Below are 23,517 nucleotides of genomic sequence, written 5' to 3'. Positions count from 1 at the left end.
AATGTACATTTAAAAGTTATACGAAAAGGCTTTTTTTCAGGGAACAAGTGATGGGTTAATGACGTGCAGCTGGAAGAACTGGAAGGGTTACAGGTACTGGATCCCAAAAGCACGACACGGAAACAGGAATGCCGGAGGAGGCTTTTTACTTTGTGATTCAGGCAGGGTCAAAACCGGGTGGTCCGTCAAACACGGCAACAAATCCAAAAAGGGGCAGGCAAAAATCTGAAGTCGGGTCAACAGGCAAGCAGGGTCGAAACGGGCAGATCAGAATTAGTATTTAGGAATTCGCTGGAGAGTTTGGCAATAACACACAAGACAATCTGGCAGAGGACAAGTGGAAGTGAGGGAGCTAAACAGTGAGGGACTAATGAGGGGATGGGCTGCAGGTGAGAAGGGCGTGAGGACCAGGTGAAGGGAATGAGGGACTAACGAGGTGATCAGAGGCAGGTGAGAAGGGCATGAGGACCAGGTGAAGGGAATGAGGGACTAACGAGGTGATCAGAGGCAGGTGAGAAGGGCATGAGGACCAGGTGAAGGGAATGAGGGACTAACGAGGTGATCAGAGGCAGGTGAGAAGGGCATGAGGACCAGGTGAAGGGAATGAGAGCCAATCAGGTGAGGAGGACAGGATCTGGAATGACAGGAGAGTTAATTAAGAATGCACGCAGGATGAATATAACTATGAAGGTGGGGAAATCATGACAATAACTTTCTGAACAATATTTGACTTCCATTGTTGAAAGAAGTCTATAAGAGGTCAAAAGGTGACTATACTTTGACAAACATTTAGATTACATTTTGTTAAACAAAACGATTCCATGATTATTATTTTTTTTATCTCCGATTGTTTATTTGTTTGATTAAATTGAGAAATTAAACTGTAAACTGTATGTGTGTGTATATATATATATATATAATTTTTTCTTTTTTTCTTTATTTTTTTCTTCTTTATTTAATATTAATTTTCTGATTTATTTAATATTAATTTAGGATAGGAATATATAAGCATGTTTTGCTTCTACCTATACCTTTTCAGTCTTTCTGTTTTATATATTATATAGAATAATATTGTATTAATATTGTGTAAAAAAATACACAAACTGTGTTCATTTTTAAAAAACTGGAGAAATTGAGGTGTTCTAAAACATGTGGCCTGGTCACATGGGACGGTTTGGATGGAGGCTTACGGTTCACCCCCCCCCCCCCAAAAAATACCACGGGACGCATTTTACTGTCTATATTAACAACTTTAAAAATGGTCTGCATTGGGTCATTTCTAAAAAAGGGAAAACGCGTTAACGCATCGACCCATACTGCGTCGTGCGAGTTCCGCCTCCTCCCCGACACACACTCCGCTCCTATAGAGTGTGTGTGTGAGCATCCTTCTGCCGCTCCGAGGAAACCTCCCACTCTCTCCTCATGTATTCAGAACCACGGGCATCACATGTCGTATTTATGCGTCATGTGTCCTGAGTGGGATTCCCGGTGCACCTGAACACAACTCTATCGCTTCTTCTGCCACATTTTTAACGGATCATCTGTTGCCGAGTGGGCAGTACGGAAGAGACCCGAGCAAAGACTTCTATTTCTGTGAATCTTCACACCAGATGACTGTGAGTCCTCACCCCCCCGCAGACTCCTTTGCACATAAATGAAACTTTATACGTCATGGAGTAATAAAACAAACATGGTTTGAATCCCATTCTGTTTGATCCCAATCAACTGACATGCTTTTTAGAGATTGATGTGGTCAAAGGGCGGGGCTTATGCAAATGAGTACAACCTGGACCACGCCACACCCGCGGTAACTAATGAGCGGCTTACTCTCATCGGCTGTTGTTGTCATGGTTATGCTGATCGCCGTGCAAAAAGCGTGGCGCGGCGATGTGTGTGTGTGAGTGTGTGTGTGAGGGTGTGTGTGTGTGTGTTAAGGAAAAAGGAAAAAGAGTAGATAAATATAAACTGAAAATCTTAATAAACTCATTCGCAATCATTCGCGCTTGGTGATGTGTGTGTGTGTGTGTGTGTGTGTGAGTGTGTGTGTGAGGGTGTGTGTGTGGGTGTTAAGGAAAAAGGAAAAAGAGTAGATATGAACTGAAAATCTTAATTAACTCATTCGCGCTTGGTGATGTGTGTGTGTGTACGTGTGTGTGTGTGTGTGTGTGTGTGAGTTAAGGAAAAAGGAAAAAGAGTAGATAAGTATATACTGAAAATCTTAATTAACTCATTCACACTCATCTTGGTGATGTGTGTGTGTGCGTGTGTGTGAGTTAAGGAAAAAGGAAAAAGAGTAGATAAGTATAAACTGAAAATCTTAATTAACTCATTCGCACTCATTCGCGCTTGGTGATGTGTGTGTGTGTGTGTGTGTGTGTGCGTGTGTGTGTGTGTGAGTTAAGGAAAAAGAGTAGATAAGTATAAACTGAAAATCTTAATTAACTCATTCGCACACGCACACACGCACACACACACTGTGTTGTGGCAGTAAGTAGTCCATTACATGTGTGGTGCTTCAGAGTGTGTGAGGTGTTGCATCATCGTGTGGGATGAAGCAGGCATACCAGTAAATAACGAGGCTGAGCACGACGTGATGACGGCTCCATCCATCCTCCGGTAATTACCGTGGAATCGTTTGACGCCGCCGCCGCTCACGATAACTTCTTAACGGGAGTATCCACGGCGACGAAAGCAATCAGACGCTTTCACATATTTGCTTCTTTGCATAGTGAGCCCTTTAAAAAAAATACATCTTACAGCAACATTGTCTGATCGTGTGATGTGACCAGTCACACAGGCTCGTTACTGTCTTTCCTGACTCGAGTGGGAGGAGCCATTGTGACACGGAGAATACAAGACAGCCCTCAACTCTTCACCTGTAATCGTTGCGCCTCGTCAAAAGGCCACGCGGTGTGTTTCTTAATTAATATTAAAGTGTAATGTAATTCTCTGGCATCCTGTGACACAAGTGCATGTCAGCGACCACGAGTGGTTCAAGGAGGAGGGAACCTGCGCACCTACGTACCTCCATGTCTTGGTAAAAACAAAGCGCTGGTTACCTTCGCATTGAAAACGCGAAAGGTTATGTTTTGATCGCCGTGTATTTATTTATTTATTCATTTGTATGCGTGTTACTCGCATAACTCAAAAAGTATTAAACCGAATCGCATGCAATTTGGTGGGATGATTTTTTTTATCCCGGACCCATTTTGATTAGATTTTGGGATCGATCGGGTCAAAGGTCAAGGTCATGAAAAGGTCAACATCTTCTTGAATCGCATGAAATTTGGCGGGCAATTTTTATCCAATTGGCATGCAACTAATGCCAAAATGTTCATAATTCAATGCCAAATCTTGTGATATGCGAAGGTATGCGCTATACCGAGTGCCCATTCTAGTTACTGCATGGAGTTATAACTAAAAGAAAGAAATAAGCTGTAAAGACTTTAATAAATTCATAATTTCAGTCATTTTTTAGAAGCAAAATGCCAATTTGCTTCCATATTCCTGAACGTGTGGATTTGATGCCGACTAACTTCATATCTGTGTGTTGTGTGGATAAGATGAGCAATTGGATTATTGATATATGTTCGCTATGGAACATTTTAATCCACTTTTTGTTGATTTGTATGGAAAGAATGGAGAGAAGAACAATCAGTGTATTATTCTAAAGTAATTCTTCAGGCTTCAGCGTCACTGTTATCTCTCTGTTGGGTGTGTGCCTGTGATGTGAGCTTGTGGATGACCTGTTGTGTGTTTGTAATAAATTATAGAACTGGAGGAGGAATTAATGAGCAGCCCTCTTTCAGATCAGGTCCTCCAGTCGGCATTGAAACCAGAGTTAGAAGTGAAGTTGCGGAGGAAGAGGCTGGAAGACGGAGATGCCGAGATAGAGAGAGAGAAAGAGAAAATCAGTTTTTCAATTCTGTTTATTTTATATTGCCCGATATCACAAAAAAATAAAAATTTGCTTCAGAGGGCTTTACAATCCGTACACATATGACATCCCTGACCTTTGACCTCACATCGGATCAGGAAAAACTCCAAAGAAATAGAAAAAAAAACTTTCACTAGGGAGAAAAGGGAAGAAATCTTCAGGGGAGCGACAGAGGAGGATCCCTCTCCAGACTGACCTGTAAAGATGTGACATGTTTAATACACGATTGAAAATCCATTATACATTTTAAATGGAGTAGAAAAGGTCAGAGGATTCTTTTTAAAACTTGCTCGGGTCGGTCCGACTTGAATTAAAGGGGACATATTATGAAAATTCCACTTTTTTAGTGCTTCTATACATTAATTTGGGTATCTGGCATGTCTCCCAACACAAAAACGCTGGAGAAAAAAAACCTCACGCAGCTTGTTGTGGTTCCTCTATGTCAGAAACGATATGCTTGAGTGCGTCCAAAGGGATCACCACCAACGTCTATGTAGATTTTGAAGCACGCCCATGTAGGGAGTCTGGCTACATGGCCTCGGACCGCCCCCCACCACCACTCGACCCACCCAGTTTAAAGACGGTTCGGTGACCTTAGTTACAATGTACAAACAAACAAAAAATGTAGAAGTGACAAAGTTAACTTCCCATTCAGAAACGTCCTGTTGAGCCCTAACTTCTGGAACTTGTTCAGGAGCCTCTTCTTGTTCAGGGTCTGACTCTGGTTCAAAACCATATGGTTGCACGACGCTATCTTCATCTGCAGTAGCCATATTAATACAAAGGTAATGGCTCACTGGGCAGGCAGCAGCTAGGCGAGCGCATCTCGTGGAGGAGGGGGGAGGGGGGAGGGGGGAGCTGGCTCATTAGCATTTAAAGGAACAGGCACTCAAAACAGGTAAATCTGTGGGAGGTGTTTTTGACAGGGTCAAAAGGGTGCTGTTTGAAATGATTCTTGTGGTATTTTGACCAAAATATGTTACAAACATTTCATTAAGACCCCAAGGAACCATATCAACTTGTGGGAAAATGGGCATACGATGGGTCCTTTAAGCAAACCGTTTTACGGAATCGACGAGCGCCCGCTCGATGGACTGACTTGATGTGTTTCTTAAGAATGATCCTAAGAGCCCTGTCCAGAAGGGAGTGGGGGTGGAGTGTGTGCACGCTGACTCGGAGGTTTTTATACATCTCAATATCTGAGGGTAATGTTCTCTCCTTTGACATGGAAACAGCAACCTTAGCGTCTCCTAAGAATTACACTCTGGTGAGTTTCCCTGATAAGATCTGAGTATTTCAATGATTCTACTGACGAAACTGAAACGCCGACCCTGAAGCTGAACTCTTTTCACTCCGTCTTTGTTCATTGTCGTCTTCAACCCTCGCAGCTCTGTGTTAGCGAGGGTTGTGATGCTAACGGCCTCTTCTCCTCGCTCCTCCTCCTCCTGGCTGAGCGGTTAGCCTGCGGCGCTAGCAGCACTTTGCACAGGGAACACACGCACACACACACACACACACACACACACACACACACACTCTGGTGGCTTTAACAGCCTTTCTCTCAACCACCCTTTTTATACATTTGTAATCTCCACATGGCCGCTGCTTCTTAATGTCCCTCGTCCGCCTGCCTCTCTCTCTCTCTCTCTCTTATCAGGGTGGTTTGGGGCGAGTTGTGGCATATATGTACTGACATTATAGAGGCTTAGACCTCGTAGCTGAGTGTGTGTGTGTGTGTGTGTGTGTGTGTGTGTGTGTGTGTGTGTGTGTGTGTGTGTAAACCAATGGCATATTATGTTCTTTCTGAAATACCAGCCGCATAAAGCCAAAAGCTATAATGAATGTGATATTAAAGATAGTGAGCATTCTGCACATCACTTTTAGTCATGTCAGTGTCACTAAAAAATTTTGTTTAAGAAATTTGGATGACTTTAAACTACTTTTAAATCAATTACTCCCCCCCCCCCCCCCTCCCGTTGCCTCAAACTCAACCTGTTTAGCCCCCATATAATAATACGAATGATAATTAATATAACTAACAAGTCAATGTCACAAATCAGTTTTTTTCTTTTCATCAATGGTTTGAGTATTTATTTATGTTTTCAGTGCCAGTACAAGACCTGAGTTTCAAAATGAAACATGTTGGTGTTTTTAAAATTAACAAAAACAATAACATATCTATCATTAGGATACATTTAAAAGTATATTCTATCTAAACATGGAGCTGCGCTGCTTTTGGAAGAGGTTTAGGGTTCAGTATATTGTTTATGACCCTCAGCGTGTGGTCTGGAGGAACTGGGGATCAAATAGTGGAACACAAGAGTGATGAACTCTCAACAATGCAGTAAATTGAACCAAATTGTGATTTAAATGAGAACATAATATGAGTTTAGTGCAAACAATACTTAAACATAGTTTCTGTACAACACTGGATACAATGTGGTTGAAGTGTTAAGTTGGACATTGTCAGGCCAGCTCTGCTCCTGCATATGCTTTTTATTTTTACCCAATCAATAAAAGATCTACACTATACCTAGAGGACTGTGTGTATGTGTGTGTGTTGTGGTGACTTTTTATAAACTGCAGATTAAAATGCCTGTTCCAACCCAACAAAGATTAGACATGGAGAGAGGAGAAGCACGCATTCTCACAAGAAAATAGGCCAATGCCTATACACACACACACTCACACACACACACAAACAAACACACACACACACACACACACAGCAGGTTTTTTATACACTACTCCAGCTGACACGCCTTGGGATGCTTTAAAATAACAAGACAAAGGTTGATGGAAGGAACTGCCCTCCGCCAATCACAGTTCCCTATTCATTGCACACACACACACACACACACACACACTGACTGAGCTCCCAGCACTGTATCACTGTCCCTGGTCGCCCATCGATTAGTCATGCCTGGCTGCTGTCATGTGCAGGAGTCCAGAGAAGCCCCTAATTGGCTAGTCCAGGAAAGAGAAAGGGGGGGAGGTGGGGAGTTGAAAAGAGAGGGAGGGACAGACACTGGGAAAGAGAGAGAGAGAGAGAGGCAACATAGAAAGATGAGAGCCTGAGAAAGAGAACTGTGCATGGAGATGTGGATATGATCAAATCGCGATAACAGGAAGATGAAACAAGACGAGATAAAAGAAGGACAACGGAAGAACATTGAACTTTTTCTCAACATCTGGATGAAAAGAATGAATCTGAAAACACAAAAGAATCCAATCTGAGTAAACTCCTGTTTTACTTCCCACTCCATCGTCTACGGATCGACCAACACTTCAAATGCAAAGTCGGCGAATTACGCGAGCGAGCGACTGTCGGCTGGCCGTCGACGTGGAGCGTGACTACGGAACGAGGAAGACGCGTCTTCCATTGGAGCGAGTGAAAGAGAAGAAGGGAGGACAGAAAGGAGGCTCAACTGGTCCAGGTGGTCCTTCTGTTTCCTCTATGGACCACACACTGCTGACCCTGTAACCCTGAGAGATGGCACGAGGGTCAATGTGCTACTAAGTGAAGAGGAGTGTTCAATATATCACACCTAAGGAGGATTATTTTGCTTTCCAGGACTATGATGCCTCCACCTACGCAGGAATACTTACACGGTCTGATGGTCCAGTGGTTTTAGACACAGAGAGAGAGAGGAAACGGTAGGATGATTGTTCTGGAGAGGCATGACCTACATTAGTCGGACACAACGTGATTCTGAGGAGCGTAAAGAAGACGATGTGTTGAGAGGCGACCCAACGAGATCTCTTCGTGGCTTCTTTTAAAAAAAAATCTTCGTCCATGTCGCTATGACCACTTACTTCCACAGCCACGAGTTCTGCTGTAGCCCCAAGAAGGCCAGCGGTGGCCCGGCGAAGGGCGAATCCGGCAAAGGGAAGGCCAAGTCGGGAAAGAGCCACTCTCACGCCAAGCATACCCCCAATTTACTCCAGATTCACACGCCGCACTCACCCGATCAGCATCTCCGATCGCCGAGACACGGCTGCCACGCGCCGCAACTGCTGCTTCCGTCTCCCTCGCCCAGCTACTACCACATAGCGCCGCCGTCGCCGAGTCGTCAGCTGGCTCCGCGATCCCCGTCATACCAACTGGCACCGCAATCGCCCAATCGACTGCTCCACCTGTCGCCGAGCCGCCATCAGCTTCAGCATCATTCTCAAAACCAGCAGCACTGCCACCCGCCGGGCTCGCCGAGCCTCACGCTCTCTTCACAGTCGACGCATCAACTGTGCCACCAGCAGCAGCAGATGCAGCGGCTCCCTTCCCCGAGTCACCACTCGCCGTTCCAGCAGCACCAACAGCACTACCGTCATCACCACTGCCCTTCTCCTCTTCCTCACGCCTCCCGGTCGCTGTCCATCCACCCGTTCCACTCGCCGCAAATCTCCGTGTGCTCGGCGCTGGGCGGTTTCGGGTGGAGCACGCTGCCGACCGACCTGGCCGCCGGGGAGTCCAGGGCCAAGTTCCCCAACCTCAGGGACAGCGTGAAGACGAGTCCCACGAAGAGCACAGCCAAGGGCAAGGCCGGCGGCAGGCCGTGGCCCAATGACACGTACATCTGGACCGCGCACTCGCTGGAAACGTCTCCGCACGTGCATCGCTTTCCACAAATACAGGCCCACCTGCAGGTAGGTGTGATGGCTGGATGGTGTGGATACAGGAGAGAGAGTTAGGAGGCCACGGGGGAAGTTAACGAAACTGTTTACCAGCCACCTCTGCATTTTATGATCACTTTATTACTATTATTATTATTACTACCCACTTTATGTCGGACGAGAGGCGAACATACTTTCGATCTTCTGTATGTTCCACAAATGGAGAAAGAGAGAAGACGTTGACTTTTAGAGTCACAGAACGCAGGTTTGCTGTATTAAGTCCTGATAACATACTAAAAGTTCGAACACTTTTTACTTTTTAGATATGTATATTAATATTTGTCATATATAAAAAAAGTCTACACTTTGCCCATACACCTTTGCCATTAAAGGAGAGGCCTCAACCAGGTCCAGGGTGATGATCAGTTGAGGCCATAGGGTCCTATTGCGCATGTTTAATTCTTTAATTCTCTAATTATTTGCCAAACCTCATCTTACTTATTACTATTATTATTATCCACTTTATGTCGGACATACTTTCGATATTCTGTATGTTCCAAAAATGGAAAATTGACAATAAAGATGACTGACTTTTAGAGCTGTTACAGAACGCAGATTTGCTGTATTAAGTCCTAATAACGTACTAAAAGTTTGATAAACTTACTTTTTTAATTTAAAAAAAAGTCTACACTTTGGCCAAACCATTAAAGGAGAGGCCTTAACCAGGTTCAGGGTGATGGTCAGTTGAGGCCACAGGGTCCTATTGTGCATGTTTAATTCTTCTTTATTTCTTTAATTATTTGCCTAACCTTATCTTACCAAACCTAAACAATGGAATACAATTGCAGGAAAGGATACTTTTAGCGATTGTTCGCAAAGTGTTTGTTGGATGTGTATCATAACATCTGACAAGAATGTCCAAATAACTCAAATAAATCAAAGAATAACACTGTCTTGAGAATGTCGTCACATTTATTGCATATTTCATTCATGCTCAAGGTAGTCCTGCAATCAATACTTCTCAAGATAGATTAGACACTCAAGGAATGATGGGATGAAGAGAGGGGAGACCCGTCTGGATCAAACACACGGGAACACGTGTGAGACGTCTACGAGTATTCAGCTTCTTACTCGTATCTCTATTACTTAGACCGCAGACGGCCCTTCTAAGTAAAGCGCTGACAGCCTGAAGTGCTTCAGTGCTGTTCTGAGCATAAAGTGGCTCTCTGAGCTATAGAATTGCATTATATTCATCGTGTGTGTGTGTGTGTGTTGCGTGTTCTGAAAGTAATTCTCGGAAATGTTTGAAACTAATAGACCAAAGCGGATTGCGGTGAAATGAGAGTTTTTATCAAGATGACATCACACAGTAGCAGGACCAGTGTGTGTGTGTGTGTGTGTGTGTGTGTGTGTGTGTGTTGTATGAACCAGTTGGTCTCAACCTTTAGTCAGTGAGTTACAACCTCGTGAAATATGTTTTACCACCAAGTTCCATCTGATCAGTGCAAAACAACCACGAGTACAAACTCAGAGCAACAAGAATCAAGAAAGTAACATTTCTTCAAGAAAGCCAAACTACAAAAATACCATGAGTAATACTATAAGTAATACCATAAGTAATACCATATTACCATAAGTAATACCATGAGTAATACCATAAAACCATAAGTAATATCATAAGTAATACCATAAGTAATACCATAATACCATAAGTAATACCATAGGTAATACCATAAGTAATACCATAAGTAATATCATAATACCATAAGTAATACCATAAGTAATACCAGAGTAATACTATAACTAAGTCCCATTCAAGTGCCACTGAAGTGCTAATCTGTTTTTAATTCAAGTTATAGTCAGAAAAGATGTGTTTTTAGTGTCAGAGACTTCCTGGCGTCCTGATGTCAGTGGGGAGCTTCGAGGAGCAAGTCGATCGGTTGTTGCCGGGCGGGGTGAGCGTGCTGTGGCGTGAGGCTTGACCTGGCATCTCACCTCAAACACACTGACTTTGAAACAAGCTAACAGGAAGTGGACTCATTCCCGTTACCTCATTCCTGTTACCTCATTCCCTTTTCCTCATTCCTGTTACCTCATTCCCTTTTCCTCATTCCCGTTACCTCATTCCTATTACCTCATTCCTGTTACCTCATTCCCGTTTCCTCATTCCTGTTTCCTCATTCCTGTTACCTCATTCCTGTTTCCTCATTCCTGTTACCTCATTCCTGTCACCTCATTCCTGTTGCCACATTCCTGTTACCTCATTCTTATTACCTCATTCCTGTTACCTCATTCCCTTTTCCTCATTCCCGTTACCTCATTCCTATTACCTCATTCCTGTTACCTCATTCGTGTAACCTCATTCCTGTTACCTCATTCATGTTACCTCATTCCTGTTACCTCATTCATGTTACCTCATTCCCGTTTCCTCATTCCTGTTACCTCATTCCTGTTACTTCATTCCCATTTCCTCATTCCTGTTACCTCATTCCTGTTTCCTCATTCCTGTTACCTCATTCCTGTTACCTCATTCCTGTTACCTCATTCCTGTTACTTCATTCCCGTTTCCTCATTCCTGTTACCTCATTCCCGTTTCCTCATTCCCGTTACCTCATTCCCGTTACCTCATTCCTGTTACCTCATTCTTATTACCTCATTCCTGTTTCCTCATTCCTGTTACCTCATTCCTGTTACCTCATTCTTATTACCTCATTCATGTTACCTCATTCCTATTACCTCATTCATGTTACCTCATTCCTGTTACCTCATTCATGTTACCTCATTCCTGTTACCTCATTCTTATTACCTCATTCATGTTACCTCATTCTTATTACCTCATTCCTGTTTCCTCATTTCTGTTACCTCACTCCTGTTACCTCATTCTTATTACCTCATTCATGTTACCTCATTCCTGTTTCCTCATTCCTGTTACCTCATTCATGTTACCTAATTCCTGTTTCCTCATTCCTGTTTCCTCATTCATGTTACCTCATTCCTGTTTCCTCATTCCTGTTACCTCATTCTTGTTACCTCATTCCTGTTTCCTCATTTCTGTTACCTCACTCCTGTTACCTCATTCTTATTACCTCATTCATGTTACCTCATTCCTATTACCTCATTCATGTTACCTCATTCCTGTTACCTCATTCATGTTACCTCATTCATGTTACCTCATTCCTGTTACCTCATTCCTGTTTCCTCATTCCTGTTACCTCATTCTTGTTACCTAATTCCTGTTTCCTCATTCCTGTTACCTCATTCATGTTACCTAATTCCTGTTTCCTCATTCCTGTTTCCTCATTCATGTTACCTCATTCCTGTTACCTCATTCCTGTTTCCTCATTCATGTTGCCTCATTCCTGTTACCTCATTCCTGTTTCCTCATTCATGTTACCTCATTCCTGTTTCCTCATTCATGTTACCTCATTCCTGTTACCTCATTCCTGTTTCCTCATTCATGTTGCCTCATTCCTGTTACCTCATTCCTGTTACCTCATTCCTGTTTCCTCATTCTTGTTACCTCATTCCTATTTCCTCATTCCTGTTACCTCATTCCTATTTCCTCATTCCTATTTCCTCATTCCTGTTACCTCATTCCTATTTCCTCATTCCTGTTTCCTCATTCCTGTTTCCTCATTCATGTTGCCTCATTCCTGTTGCCTCATTCCTGTTACCTCATTCCTGTTACCTCATTCCTATTTCCTCATTCATGTTACCTCATTCCTGTTTCCTCATTCATGTTACCTCATTCCTGTTACCTCATTCCTATTTCCTCATTCCTGTTACCTCATTCCTATTTCCTCATTCTTGTTACCTCATTCCTGTTTCCTCATTCCTGTTACCTCATTCCTGTTACCTCATTCATGTTTCCTCATTCATGTTGCCTCATTCCTGTTACCTCATTCCTGTTTCCTCATTCCTGTTTCCTCATTCATGTTTCTTCATTCATGTTTTCTCATTCCTGTTTCCTCATTCATGTTACCTCATTCTTGTTACCTCAGTATTGTTACCTCATTCATGTTTCCTCATTCCTGTTACCTCGTTCATGTTTCTTCATTCATGTTTTCTCATTCCTGTTACCTCATTCATGTTTCCTCATTCCTGTTTCCTCATTCATGTTTCTTCATTCATGTTTTCTCATTCCTGTTTCCTCATTCCTGTTACCTCATTCCTGTTTCCTCATTCCTGTTTCCTCATTCCTGCCGCACATTTCACAGTGAGCTAACAGAAGTCGGTCGGCCGTGGTCGTGCTGTACAGTTCTCGGACATAGCAGGTTAGCGGTTATCTGATTAGCGTGATTAGCGCGGCCATTCTGATGGGATTAGAGCTGCGCTCCATCTGATTAGCTCATTAGTCAAATGGAGTTGTATTGCACATTAGGAAGACAGAGTGGACGGTGATATCGGGAGTGCAGTATGTGTGTGTGTGTGTGTGTGTGTGTGTGTGTGTGTGTGTGTGTGTGTGTGTGTGTCGACGTCTTAGCATTGGTTCTTCTGCGCTCTGAATAAAAACCAGGAAGTAGCTGAGTCGGCATAAACAAAGCTCTGAATGAAGTCTTGCTTCCGTGCATCATTCAGATATTCCTGGATTATGGATTTCTGGTCATCAAATGAAGATGATTTTGTTAATTGCCAATTAGATTATCATGATGATGGTGTAGGAACTGAAGCCAGCACAGGGAGCAAACACACACACACACACACACACACACACACACACAAACACACACACACACACACACACACACACACAAAAGCGGAGGTTTTGATCTCTTTCTACACTTTTTCGCTGATGTACCAGAAGTCATGTAACAACTAACACTCACTTGCATAGTGTAGTCTGGATATGGCTGGTGTGTGTGTGTGTGTGGGTGTGTGTGACTGTAATGTGTGTTTCTTTGTGTATTTGTGTATAAGTGTTTGTTTGTTTATATGTTCATTTGGCCTTTTAATGTGACACAACCTCTTACACACACACACACACACACACACATATGCACACGCACGTATTGGCGTGACATAAGCGTTCAGTCTGACATGGCGTGTCAATGGACTCTCCAGCAGACAGACCGACTGGATTTGTGGCTGTTTAAATGACACACACACACACACACACACATTTTATATCTCTCTCTTTCTCACCTTCATTCACATCAACACACACACACTAACAGCTGCAACTGTCATCACAACCCTTACTGTCACCTCACTGTATGCCCCCCCCCCCCCCGCCCCTCCCTCCTCCTCCTCCTTCATTCATCCGTTAATCTCTCTCCATGTCTCTTCTCCCACCGTTATTTCTTTCTCCTTTTTTTTTTTACTCACGTCCGTGTTTTTAGGGGATGGGGGGGATATGGGGGGGGGGCATCTGTCTGCACCCTGTGTTCCACATTTGACTCCTCCCACTCATCACACATACAGCATAATCCCTCTGATCCCCCCCCCCCCCCCCTTCTCTCTCTCTCTCTTTCTGTTCCCGTGTGGGATCAAGCATCCCTTCAGCTTGACTGACAGACAGTTTGACATGTGGTGGAGAGAGAGAGAGAGAGATAGGCATGACATGAGATAATATGTGTGTGTGTGTGTAAGGAGATAAAGGAGGGATGAGGGGAGGTAGAGTTTAGTTCAGAGGGATAGATAGATGCTATTGCTGCTCTGTTGCACATCGATGCAGTGAAGTCTGGGAGGACTGCGTCCATTCGATTGGTCGGTCGGCTCGTTTGATGTTTGGCCGCCCGCTTCGTTTGGGAAACTTTTTTGGGGGGGGTACCGCAGATCGAGGATCAAGAGCTGTAGCTTCAGATTATTTCACATGGACTGCGGCTTGGTCATGTTCGGCTGGTTTGTTGGAGAACTCTGGACCGCCGAGCATTAAATACTCCCCCGAGGACAAAGTGAGACGAGACGAGGGCGGAGGACAGGAAGTGGACCGGTAGATGACGCGGGGGGGGGCGGTGCTCATCCTTAAAATACATGTAGAAAATAATGCCCTCGTGGCGTCGTCTTCGGTAGAGTGAGGTTTAGCGTTCGCTGTGTAGGAAGCAAGAGGAAATGACAATGTCGATCATCTGCCGCTGCTTTGAACCCCAACATGTGGAGGCCTGAGAGGAGAAAGGGGGAGCAGACGGCAAGTGGGAGATTGGAAATGCTCGGTGTTTAATTTTTGGAATTGATCAAATTTGATTGATCTGAGTCGTATATTTAATTCAGTTGGCATACAATAGGATAGAGAATTCAAAACAGGCCATGAGAATACAACAGAACATGTAGCGGCATTACAGGGTGTGTGGCGCTGTGCTGAATCGCGACAGTACGACTTCTTAAAGGCGCAGTAACGGCTTTATGAAAGTGCGGTTTGCAGTGTGGTGCTTTTGATACCGTCCGAAAAATAAGGTTCGTGCAGAATGTCATGTGGCGGATGCTGTCGCCCCGTGGTGGTAATCTGTAGCAGATGTACTCGACATGCTGTACCAAAACACGAGACGAGTAAGTCGATACCCCTGACCTGTGTGTGTGTGTGTGTATTACGTGTGTTTCTTACAGTGAACAACTGTGTTTCTTTGGTTCTGTGATGATATCAAGAGTTTAATCCCTTCGCCGTTCTCTCTTGCAGGCCAACCCCCCTCCAGTGGTCGTCAACGCCGACAGCGTCGACACGCCCCCTTACGTGAGTACTGCTTCAAATATGTCGTTTTTTAAGTGTTAAGCTCCACCCACATGTTGGATTGTCCCGATACCAACATTAGAACTTCAATACGATACCTGCCATAAATATGATACCCGATACCACGATTCAATACAATACCAACAAATATGATACTGGTATATTTATCTAGAATAGTAATAAATAAAACAACTGTGTGGTTCCCTTTTTTTTTACCAGCTTTTTGAATACTTAACAAATGGCAAAAGCTCCTGCACTTGATGCCATGTCTCCCAAGCGAACGCCGACTGTTGCATGAGTCAGCGCTGGGAGGCCCCGCCCCCTTGCAGCCAATAGGGCGAAACAGCTATTTTAATAAAGTATCGATGCAAAAAATATGCAAAATTGTATCGTTTTTAACGTACAAGTACCGCGGTACCTTTTTTGTATCGATACACCGTGCAACATTACCCACCTTGCACACCGCCGATACTTAAACTGCTCATTAGCCGAATTCTGGATATATATATATATATATATATATATAAAATATATAATTAGAAAATAAATCAGATAATAAACATGAAATAAAGAAAAAGAATAAAGAATTTTCTTTTAAATTATATACAGGACTGTCTCAGAAAATTAGAATATTGTGATAAAGTTCTTTATTTTCTGTAATGCAATTAAAAAAACAAAAATGTCATGCATTCTGGATTCATTACAAATCAACTGAAATATTGCAAGCCTTTTATTCTTTTAATATTGCTGATTATGGCTTACAGCTTAAGAAAACTCTAAAATCCTATCTCATAAAATTTTAATATTTCCTCAGACCAAGTAAAAAAAAGATTTATAACAGCTGAGTGTTTGTCAAGGCTCAGGAAACCCTTGCAGGTGTTTCGAGTTAATTAGACAATTCAAGTGATTTGTTTAATACCCTACTAGTATACTTTTTCATGATATTCTAATATTTAGAGATAGGATATTTGAGTTTTCTTAAGCTGTAAGCCATAATCAGCAATATTAAAAGAATAAAAGGCTTGCAATATTTCAGTTGATTTGTAATGAATCCAGAATGCATGACATTTTTGTTTTTTTAATTGCATTACAGAAAATAAAGAACTTCATCACAATATTCTAATTTTCTGAGACAGTCCTGTATATATATTATTTTTTTTAATTTTTTTTATTTCATGTTAATGATCTGATTTATTTGCGAATATTAATTTAGGATAGGAATATATAAGCATTTTTAGCACCTATACCTTTTCAGTCTTTCTGTTTTGTATACGCTATAGCATAATATTGTATTGTATTGCAATGATTGACTGAATAAAATACACAACAATAAATACAAACAGAATATCAATATTCAAGAAACAAGTTGTACAAATAATATGTAAACAAGCCTATTAAATAATGACATAAATAATATTTATGGCGGTTAAAATAGGGATTTGGAACCTGAGGCGCTATTATTGTCCTCAATTGTTTCCCAAAATAATCATATGTGTTTTATGTTTGTAGTAAATGTAGTTCATGTGACCTTTCATGAGGTCTCGATACGTACACACTCTGCATATCGGAGGTCATAACTCACTGCACATCGTGGCTGATATGGAAGATCGTGCCCCTCGGATGGAAACGGCAGATATTCAAAATCTAAACTAATCTGGCTGCACAAAGATTACAGCCACGGGGATTACAGGGGCCATTGGGATGTGTGTGTGTATATGTGTGTGTGACACATCTCCCAGTTACAAAATTTGTAATAGTCTGCTCGGATCAGATTTAATTCCGTGCGCCGTTCGTTCATTTCTGGTATCTGGACGTTAATATGTTTTATAGCTCAGGCCGAGCCGCGTGATTGGCCCGTGGGGATGTTCTTAAATATGACGTCGGAGGCACATCAACGTCATAAATACGCATTAACCGGGTTTAATCTGTTGGGATTCATGCGTCATTCATAAATGTGTCTTTTCTATAATTCCGATGTTTGTTGCCATTTGTATTTACGGATAATAATCAGGTCACATTTTGTTTTTTTTAATTAGGAAAGGAAAATAATTCTTCCAGCTGCTGAATATGCAGATAGGTGTTAAAAAGTGTCAGAATATGTAATGCAGCCGCATGTTGTGCAGAGACAGTGAGATATTTGACATTTGATAAAGCTGCGATAAATATGACGGCTTTAATGCGCTAAGAGCAACAGAGAGAAATATTGTTGAAAAGCTTTACGATACAACCTAATAATAATAATAACTTTATTTATACAGCACCTTTAAAAACAAAGTTTACAAAGTGCTCTACAGAGAATCAAGGCAAAACAAATAGAATAGTAAGATACAAATATAAAATTATTATTTTTTTATTAAAATTAAAATTAAAAACAGACAAACTAAATTAGGGAAACCAAAGAACTGCATAAAAGGACGACATCACTTCAAAGCTGTTGTATAAAAATGGGTTTTAAAAAGTGGCTGAACCCTCCTGTTACCTTCACATTTACTAACATATTTTACCCTCGGGGTCAATTTGACCCCAGCAATTAAAACCTCCAGAAAATTATTAGAATTAATATTGTTTCCCAAGTTTAAGTGTGAGGTACTTCATGTTTGTTTGTTGACTACCTAAATAGCCCTTTAAATATATAAAAAAGTTGATATTTCTTATATGTTTGACACAGTGAAAAACAGTCTGGGGTCAAATTGACCCCAAGGAACACCGACATTAAACATTGAATGGGGTCAAATTGACCCTAAAGTAACAGGAGGGTTAAACGATAAAGCATCTGAAACGTGATTGGAGGATCTCCCTGTGAAGAAGACTCTTGTACTGGTCCTTCCCTTTGTATGTGTCGATGTGAAACTAGCATATAATGATCATTTTAATGTCCATTACAGGAAAAAAAAAAAAGAAGCTTTAAATTGTTTACTCATAATTAACACGCATGTTTTTTCTTCTTCTCTCGACAGGCCAATGGAACAGAAGCGGACTATGAATATGAGGAAATCACGCTGGAGCGGGTAAACACCGACATGCAATGAAACACACCTCTGAGTGCACGCTTATTGGATAAACTGCAAAGTAATCGGTTATTAAATCAACCCACCGAGGGACGGGAACTCCATCTGCTGGGAGCTGAGCCTCCTCCTCCTCCATAATTATACTAAAAATACCCCTCAGTGCTGTCAGGAGCAGAACATATGCAGAGCAAGTGTTATTTCTTCTGTGGGATTTAAATGAGTTAAGAGTCAACAGAACCTGTTTATTATCACACTAACATTATTATTGTGAGTTCAATCGTAGATAAATATGAATACTAAATATTGCGACGACGGATTTGACTTTGTTTACGTTTCATATCTGTTCATATAGAACATTATATTTGTTCTCATTAACTTTTTATGACACATATAGTAGAATATAAGTAACTCTTTACATAAAAAACATGATATTCTCAAGAAGTATTAAATATATATGTTTGAAGTGATGCACTGTGAGTGCACAACAAACTTGTTTATTAATGCATTAACATTATTATTGTGAGTTGAACTATAACAGAAGCTCGAGATCATCGTCTACTGTGGCCAATGCGTAGATAAATATAAATATTAAATATTGCGACGATGGATTTTTTACTTTGTTTAAATTTCATATCTGTTCATATTTAGAACACTAGCTTTATTTGTTCTCATTAACTTCTTTTGATACATATAGTACAAAACAAGTAACTCTTTACATACAAAAACACAACATTATTATGAAATATGAAATATATTTCTATAAGTGATGCACTGCACTACACAACTAACTTGTTTATTACTAACATTATTATTGTGAGTTCAACTATAACAGGAGCTGGATGATCATTATCATCTATGGCCAATGCGTAGATGAATATAAATACTAAATTTCAATGACGGATTTTACTTTGTTTACGTTTCATATCTGTTCATAAATAGAACAATAGCTTTATTTATTTTCATTAACATTTTAGGACACATATATTACAATACGAGTAACTCTTTACATACAAAAACATGACATTCTTATGAAATATGAAATATATATATATTTACCTTCGCATTGAAAATGCCGGAAGGTTATGTTTTGATCGCCGTGTATTTATTTATTTATTTATTTATTTGTATGCGTGTTATTCGCAAAACTCAAAAAGTATTGAACCGAATCGCATGAAATTTGGGGGGATGATTGTTTATTATCCGGGGACCAGTTGATTAGATTTTGGGATCGATCGGGTCAAAGGTCAAAGGTCATGAACAGGTCAAAATCTTTCGCAGAACTCAAAAAGTATTGAACCGAATCGCATGAAATTTGGTGGGATGATTGTTTATTATCCGGGGACCAGTTGATTAGATTTTGGGATCGATCGGGTCAAAGGTCAAGGTCAAAGGTCATGAACAGGTCAAAATGTTCTTGAATCGCATGAAATTTGGTGGGATGATTGGTTATTATCCGGGGACCATTTGATTAAATTTTGGGATCAATCGGGTCAAAGGTCAAGGTCAAGGTCATGGAAAGGTCAAACTCTTTTTTTACCATAGCACGATACATTTTTGTCCAATTGGCATGCAACTAATGCCAAAATGTTCATAATTCAATGCCCAATCTTGTGATATGCGAAGGTATGCACTCTACCGAGTGCCCATTCTAGTATATATATGAAGTGATACACTGCAAAACCAATATTATAAAAAGTACCTCAAATTGGCTCAATATTGTCAAACTACAACATAGTAATTTCTCCCTATATTTAAATAATCTGAGTACTTCTTCCACTCTCAAAAAGTTACTTTTAAATCTTCTTATGTTCGCTGATTGAAAAATAAACTTCTTCATTTTTTTTACGACAAATAAAATAAAATAATTTGAATCTAAATGATAAAAATAAATATATATATATATATATTTCTAAAAGCAGAAACAATATAGTCATAACTCCTTCATCTGCTCCGTGTATCTCTCTCTCCTCTCCTCCATCTCATCGTTCTTCTTCCTTTTTCTTTCTTTTACTCCTCTGACCTTATTTCCTGGTCCATCCTTCCCTTACTTTCTTTTTCCTCGTCCTCCCTCACCAGACTGTATCCCTCTTTCCCTCGCCCCCGAGGCTCTATCTCTCCTTCTCTCCGTCTCTCTCTCCCTCTATTCTCCCGTGACCTGGTTCTGTCTGCTTTACGGTTACTACGGACACGCTGACGCTCGAGCTTTCAGCGACAGCCTTTATTTTGATGTCTGTTCCACTCATCAGGTGACGTCTCCAACCGGCTAGCTATTATATGTATTTTGGTATTTAAGGCAATATCTGGAGCGAGGTGTACTCCACGTTGTTTGACTGGCTGATAGTTTTGCAAGAAATAAAAATGTGGGAGATGTTAGCTGTAGTTTTGCAATAAATGCCGGTTAGACAATGTCGAATTTAATAGATGCTTCTTCATCATTTTTGGCAACAGGAGGAATAATTCCAGCGTGGTTTTCTCCTTCTATATTAAGATAGATAGATAGATAGATATATACTTTATTAATCCCCAAGGGGAAATTTGTCGAGTCAGTAGCAGCAACACACAAGAATAAAAATAAAAAAACACAAAATATAAGAAGGGTTAGGGTGATCTGGCAAGAGGTGAACTGTTGTAGAGCCTCATAGCCGTCGGCAGGAATGTTCTCCTGTATCTCTCCTTGTGGCAGCGGAGCGTGAGGAGACGTCTGGAGAAAGTACTCCTCTGTCCCTGTAGGAGGTGGTGGAGAGGTGGTCGGGTTGTCAATATGGACACCAGTTTCTTCAACGACCTCCTCTCCACCACCTGTTCCAGGTGCTCCAGCTGGCAGCCGATGATGGAGCCAGCCTTCCTAACCAGTTTGTTAAGGCGGCTGGTGTCACGGCTCGATGCTGCTCCCCAGCAGACAATGGCAAAGTGCAGCACACTGGCGACAACCGACTGGTAGAATAACTCCAGCATCTTGCTGCACACGTTGAAGGATGAAGCTTTCTCAGGAAAAAGAGCGACTCATCCCTTCTTGTACACAGCGTTGATGTTGGCCTTCCAGTTCAGTCGGCTGTCGATGGAGCGCCCAGGTACTTGTACTCCTCCACCATGTCCCGTCCACTCCCAGGACACTCAGAGGTGTAGGAGCTGTCGCCTTCCTCCTGAAGTCCACCACCATCTCTCTGGTCTTGGCCACGTTCAGCCGCAGGTGGTTCTCATCGGCCCACTTTACAAAGTCACTCACCACTGCCCTGTACTCCTCCTCCCGTCCATCCCTAATACACCCGACCACTGCAGAATCATCAGAGTACTTCTGCAGATGGCATGACTCCGTGTTGTACTGGAAGTCACTGGTGTACAGGGTGAAGAGGAAGGAGACAGAACAGTTCCCTGTGGGCTCAACATCACTGACCACCGTTCCAGACAGCACAGCCCATTCTGACAAACTGTGGTCTGCCTGTGAGGTAGTCAGTGATCCAGGAGATGGTGGACGCGTCCACACTGCCACCGCAGCTTCTCACTCAGCAGCAGTGGCTGGATGGTGTTAAATGCACTGGAGAAGTCAAAAAGTGACTCTCACAGAGACACCGGTTCCATCCAGGTGCGACTGAGCTCGTTGCAGCAGGTAGATGATGGCGCCGTCCACTCCCACATGAGGCTGGTAAGCAAATTGCAGAGGGTCCAACGATGATTTCACCTGCGGCGGAGGTGGGCCAAGACCAGCCTCTCCAGCACCTTCATCACATGGGAGGTGAGGCGACCGGTCGGTGTCGTTGAGGCCAGATGGTGCTGACTTCTTTGGGACAGGGACCAGGCACGGCGTCTTCCACAGCACGGGACTTCCCCAGCCTCAGGCTGAGGTTGAAGAGGCGCTGCAGGACACCAGACAGCTGGGTGGTGCGGGTCTTTAGGACCCTGGGGCTGATGCCATCAGGACCTTCAGCTCTGCGCTGGTGTAGTTTCTCCAGCTGTCTTCTCACCTGGTCAGTCGTCACAGAGAGAGGGGAGGTGGAGGAGCCCATTGTTATTGAGGCTCGGTGGATGTGCAGCTCAGCAGGGGGGACAGAGGGGAGGAGGTGTTTGGGAGGTGTGATGTGGAGGAGACGGGAGGGCTGTGAACTGAACCTATTGAAAAACAGTTCAGCTCGTTGGCCCTCTCCAGGGAGCCCCCTGGCTGTCTCCCTCCCACCTTGAAGCCAGTTATCTTCATGCCAGACCACACCTCCCTTGTGTTGTTCAGCTGGAGTTTGGCCTCCAGCTTCCTCCTGTAGGAGTCCTTGCCCTCCCTGAGCTTCACCTTCAGGTTGCGCTGGGCTTTCCTCAGCTCATCCCTGTCTCCAGACCTGAAAGCAGCTTTCTTCATGTTAAGAAGCGCCTTCAGGTCCCTGGTGATCCAGGGCTTGTTGTTGGGGAAGCAGCGCACAGTCCGTGATGGGATGGTGGTGTGTTCACAGAACTTGATGTATTCCGTGATGCAGTCGGTCATACTGTTGATGTCCTCCTGGTGCGCACCACACAGCACATCCGAGTCCGTTGACTCGAAGCAGGCCTGTAGAGCGACATTAGCCTCCATAGACCACCTCCTCACAGTCCTACATCTGTTCATAAATAGAACAATAGCTTTATTTATTTTCATTAACATTTTAGGACACATATATTACAATACGAGTAACTCTCATACAAAAACATGACATTCTTTATGAAATATGAAATATATATATATTTCATTCTTCCTTCTGATTGAAAATGCCGAAGGTTATGTTTGATCGCCGTAGTATTTATTTATTTATTTATTTATTTGTATGCGCAGCATTCGGCAGTGAAACTCAAAAGTATTGACCCGAATCGCATGAAATTTGGGGGGATGATTGTTTATTATCCGGGGACCAGTTGATTAGATTTTGGGATCGATCAACAAAGGTCAAAGGTCATGAACAGGTCAAAATCTTTCGCAGAACGTAAAAGTATTGAACCGAATCGCGATGAAATTTGGTGGGATGATTGTTTATTATCCGGGACCAGTTGATTAGATTTTTGGACTGACCGGATCAACAAGGTCATGTAACAGGTCAAAATGTTCTTGAATCGGCATGAAATTTGGTGGGATGATTGGTTATTATCCGGGGACCATTTGATTAGATTTTGGGATCAATCGTCAAAGGTCAAAGGTCAAGGTCATGGTCATGAAAGGTCAAACTCTTTTTTTACCTATAGCATCGGATACATTTTTGTCCAATTACATGCAACTAATGCCAAAATGTTCATAATTCAATGCCCAATCTTGTGATATTATGTGAAGGTATGCACTCTACCGA

The 23,517-nt window shown here is 42.3% G+C and overlaps 1 protein-coding gene across 6 annotated transcripts in view; it reads left to right on the top strand.

Annotated features, from left to right (window-relative positions):
* Nucleotides 1-23,517, top strand: part of dlg1a (discs large MAGUK scaffold protein 1a) — a 111,463-nt gene that overhangs the window by 47,733 nt on the left and 40,213 nt on the right. For 5 of the 6 annotated variants that reach the window (XM_056414204.1, XM_056414203.1, XM_056414207.1 and 2 more), the window contains 2 exons: nt 15,162-15,215; nt 18,170-18,220. In XM_056414204.1, the coding sequence (XP_056270179.1) occupies nt 15,162-15,215; nt 18,170-18,220 (105 nt within the window). Of the gene's footprint in view, nt 1-14,967; nt 15,035-15,161; nt 15,216-18,169; nt 18,221-23,517 lie in introns of those variants that run through there. The other variant, XM_056414208.1, reaches the window with a different exon arrangement.

Source organism: Pseudoliparis swirei, chromosome 5 (assembly GCF_029220125.1).
Source record: "Pseudoliparis swirei isolate HS2019 ecotype Mariana Trench chromosome 5, NWPU_hadal_v1, whole genome shotgun sequence".
Lineage (NCBI taxonomy): Eukaryota > Metazoa > Chordata > Actinopteri > Perciformes > Liparidae > Pseudoliparis > Pseudoliparis swirei.
The sequence above is the reverse complement of the archived record's forward strand: the minus strand, read 5'-3'. Positions and strand labels throughout refer to the sequence as shown.